The sequence below is a fragment of the Octodon degus genome, unplaced genomic scaffold (assembly GCF_000260255.1).
Source record: "Octodon degus isolate 3935 unplaced genomic scaffold, OctDeg1.0 scaffold00069, whole genome shotgun sequence".
In the NCBI taxonomy this organism is placed as follows: Eukaryota; Metazoa; Chordata; class Mammalia; order Rodentia; family Octodontidae; genus Octodon; species Octodon degus.
In genome coordinates, this window is record NW_004524645.1 from 5300440 (window position 1) to 5303805 (window position 3366).

Genomic DNA, 3366 nt, shown 5'->3' on the forward strand with positions numbered 1-3366 from the left:
TTATTTATTACATTTATTTATTGTGTGTGTGTGGCCAGCTCAGCCCACCAGGGGGCGGGGCTGGCTGGCATGTGGTGCTGGGGATCGAACCGTGGTCCCTGTGCTTTGCCAAGCTTGTTTCAAGTAGGTGCTTTAGACCACTGAGCCATCTCTCCAGCCCTGAGGACCATATTTTTAAGTGTTATTCTGTGTCTTCTGTTGTTAAAAGACTGTTTCCCTAAGGAAAGTTTTGTCTTGGAGGTTTTAGTTTTGACAAGTGTCTGTATAATAAAAGTAATGGTAGTAGGATAGGTACTATTACCTGACTAAATTAAAGTATTGTTCTAGATTCACCCTATGCGTGAAATACAGTACTAATCTCCTTGTACACATTACAAACACATGGGCTGACCTATAAGGCACTTTGCACTACATAAACTAATGAAAATTGTGCTGTATGTTCAGAGTTAAGAAAAAGTTACTCGTGTAGTATTTTTTAATCAAGATTTTAAGTATTTGCCTTTAACAAAAGCTAAATAATCAGGTAAGTAATCAGTGCATCATAACAGATGTGAGAAAAATTAACATTAAAAGGAATTAATAAGGAGGGAAAAATCACCAATTTTTGCATCTTAATCACTTGATGTTTATCCATCTTTTAAGAGAGCTGAACATTCTTATTTGGTACCTTTGACTGGAAATAGTGGCTTTTCAATTTTATAATTGTGCTGATATGTAAGAACTCGGGACCAGATATAGAATACATTTAAGAACAAACTGTTGGGGCTGGTGAGATGGCTCAGTGGTCTAGAGCACCTACTTCGAACAAGCTTAGCAAAGCACAGGGACCGCGGTTCAGTCCCCCAGCACCACATGCCAGCCACCCCCGACCCCTGGTGGGCTGAGCTGGCCACACACACACACACACACACACACATACACACAAAATAAGTAGATAAAATTAAATAAAAAAGAACAAACTGTTATTAGCACTGTACATTAACCATGACATCATATCACTGTTTTATTGCTGACATCAATATCAAATGTAGGTGCATCATTCTGCTTGAATAATGCTTCATGATGTAAGAATCGTCACTTCTTGCCAGTATATGATCTACATCCAAAGTATTGGATATTACTTAGATATCATTTATAAAGCAAATTTCCTTTATATATGCTGCTTCCTTGCTCACCTGAGGATCACCTACCTCAATGACATGCCCCAAAAGAGGAAGAATGACACTGACTTACTTTCACAATAATTTCAAAACATCTACCACCACCTCCGAAGAACCCCAGAAAAAACAAAATAAAACCATCTACCATGGGCTGTTTTCCTGCTTACATACTGCATATTCACTTAGCAATGAAGCCGTGCTTGCTGAGAAAGTTGACAGAGCTAACTCTGATTTGGGAAAATCTATTCTGAAATGAAAACCATCCAGCCTAAAGGAGTTACTTAACCAGGCCAGTTTCCTGTCCAAGACAGAATTCTGTTTTATAACCAGATTTTAAAAATTGTAGGACATACCATACCTTTATATACAAATCGTAAACATCAGTGAAGAAGTTCTTTATTCCATCTTCTTGCCTTACATCGTGAAGCATAATAAATCTCATATGTGGAATAATTAAGGCTGAATCTATTAAGACTGAAAAGCTGTCCACTGACACTCTTTACATCAGTCCCACGCACTTTATTTTGCGATGGCAAAATTGAACACAAAACTGGGTTTAAAGCCAACTCGGCTTTACAGCAAAGACAATATAATTGTTTGCAGTTATATTAAAATAGCCCTATAAATCGAAATTTTTAGTTTTACCTGACTCCTTGACACCTACAGATGCGGAACCTGGCCATCTATTTTCCATATTCTTGTGAGTGTGTTCGCCCAATCTCGAGTTAAGTAGCTCTATGACAAAGGATATGGCCGGCAGTGACAAATGCTGACACAAACCACTCATTAAATTTGTCTACAGTTTTCAAGTACATGTTGTTTGAGAGCCACATGTTTTCATCCACAAGGTCCAGTGCAGCGTGAGCAATGAATTGGTTCAGATGACGATGATCATCCTAGTGACAGACAAGCAACAGATTCACATTCCATGTAGCATCAGGAACGCCACCATTCATCCCATAAATTCTGTATGTGGTATTATCATGAGGGAAAACCATTACTTGCTTTTACTTTACAAATCTCATCAGGGGACATGAAAACCTCTGGTTTCTTAACGTTTTCAGGATTTAATCTGACACCTGAGGTTCAACAAGAACAGAAGATCCAGTTAACGTGTTCAAGAATCTACAGAGAACATTGTACTTTTAGTGTGGCAAGAAGATAGTTAGCAAACCCTGCAGCCATTCATGTGTGCGAAGACAGGACACTGCGTTGAAGAGGGCACACACACACACAAAAGGAAAGGTAGATCCCGCTTTTGAGATGCTCACATCTCATTAGAGGACAAAGACATAAACTGTGTCATTGGGTGTGGGTCCAGTAGAGCACCCTAGAGAGCCCAGGTCCGAGGAGGTAGTGAAGGAGCGCTGTAGAGGCGCGGTGCAGGCACTGGGCTGCACTGACGTGAGGCAGGAGACAAGGTCAGCTTCTGAGTGTGGCACAAGGCTCACAAGCAGCAGAGACAACTGAGGAGGAAGCACTCCTGATGGTTGCACCCAGTCCTCTCAGATAAGTGGACCTTACAACGCATGGAGAAATGGGGCTGGTGCAGGCCACACTCAGCTCCAGCTGTGAGCAGCCATCTCTGTCAGCAGGGAACAAGCCTGTTAGATATGAGAATGTCCTTGTGTGGGTGGATATGGTTTAAATGGAAGGTGGGACCGATCTACCATAATGTGGAGAAGAAACTCACAACCTAGAATGCAGTTCTACACCTGAGAAAGTATCTCTTCATTCTCTTTTGTAGTGCTGGGGACAGCAATCATAGCCTCAGGTGTGTTATGCAAGAGCTCTGCCACTTAATCTATACCCCCAGCCCAGAATTCTTATTTTCAAAATGAACTTTCAATGAGTACCTGTTATGGATAGAACTGTGCGCTCCCCAATATCCACAGGCTAAAAGATCCAAGTCCCAGATCTTCAGAAGTCATAGGTAGGGCTTTTAGGAAGTGGCAGGGTCTGGAACGTGCAATGCTGAGATAAAGGGTGTGTGATTGCTAAATCAGTACACTGATTGGTTTCCCATAGTTCTGGGCAGGATAAGGCTGTCCCATCCTGGGTGTGAGTGTTATGTGCACTAAGAGTGGGTAGGCTGCATCACTTGTAAGGTACAGAGTCACTGAGAGATAGCTGAGGGGCATATATACCTGCCTGGCAAGTGCAAGGTTGTGAGTCCAAATCCTGATACCAAAACAAAACAAAAAAA

The 3366-nt window shown here is 41.6% G+C and overlaps 2 protein-coding genes across 3 annotated transcripts in view; one reads left to right on the forward strand and one right to left on the reverse strand.

Annotated features, from left to right (window-relative positions):
* Rab9a (RAB9A, member RAS oncogene family) overlaps window positions 1-3366 on the forward strand; it is a 66715-nt gene that overhangs the window by 59108 nt on the left and 4241 nt on the right. The gene's annotated exons all lie outside the window — the stretch shown is intronic.
* The window catches only part of Trappc2 (trafficking protein particle complex 2), a 42391-nt gene that overhangs the window by 14923 nt on the left and 24102 nt on the right, over window positions 1-3366 (reverse strand). Inside the window, exons 3-4 of the mRNA XM_004635049.2 lie at window positions 1912-2056; window positions 1519-1604 (exon numbers count right to left, since the gene is read on the reverse strand). Coding sequence (XP_004635106.1) covers window positions 1519-1604; window positions 1912-2056 — 231 coding nt within the window. The remainder of the gene's footprint in view (window positions 1-1518; window positions 1605-1911; window positions 2057-3366) is intronic.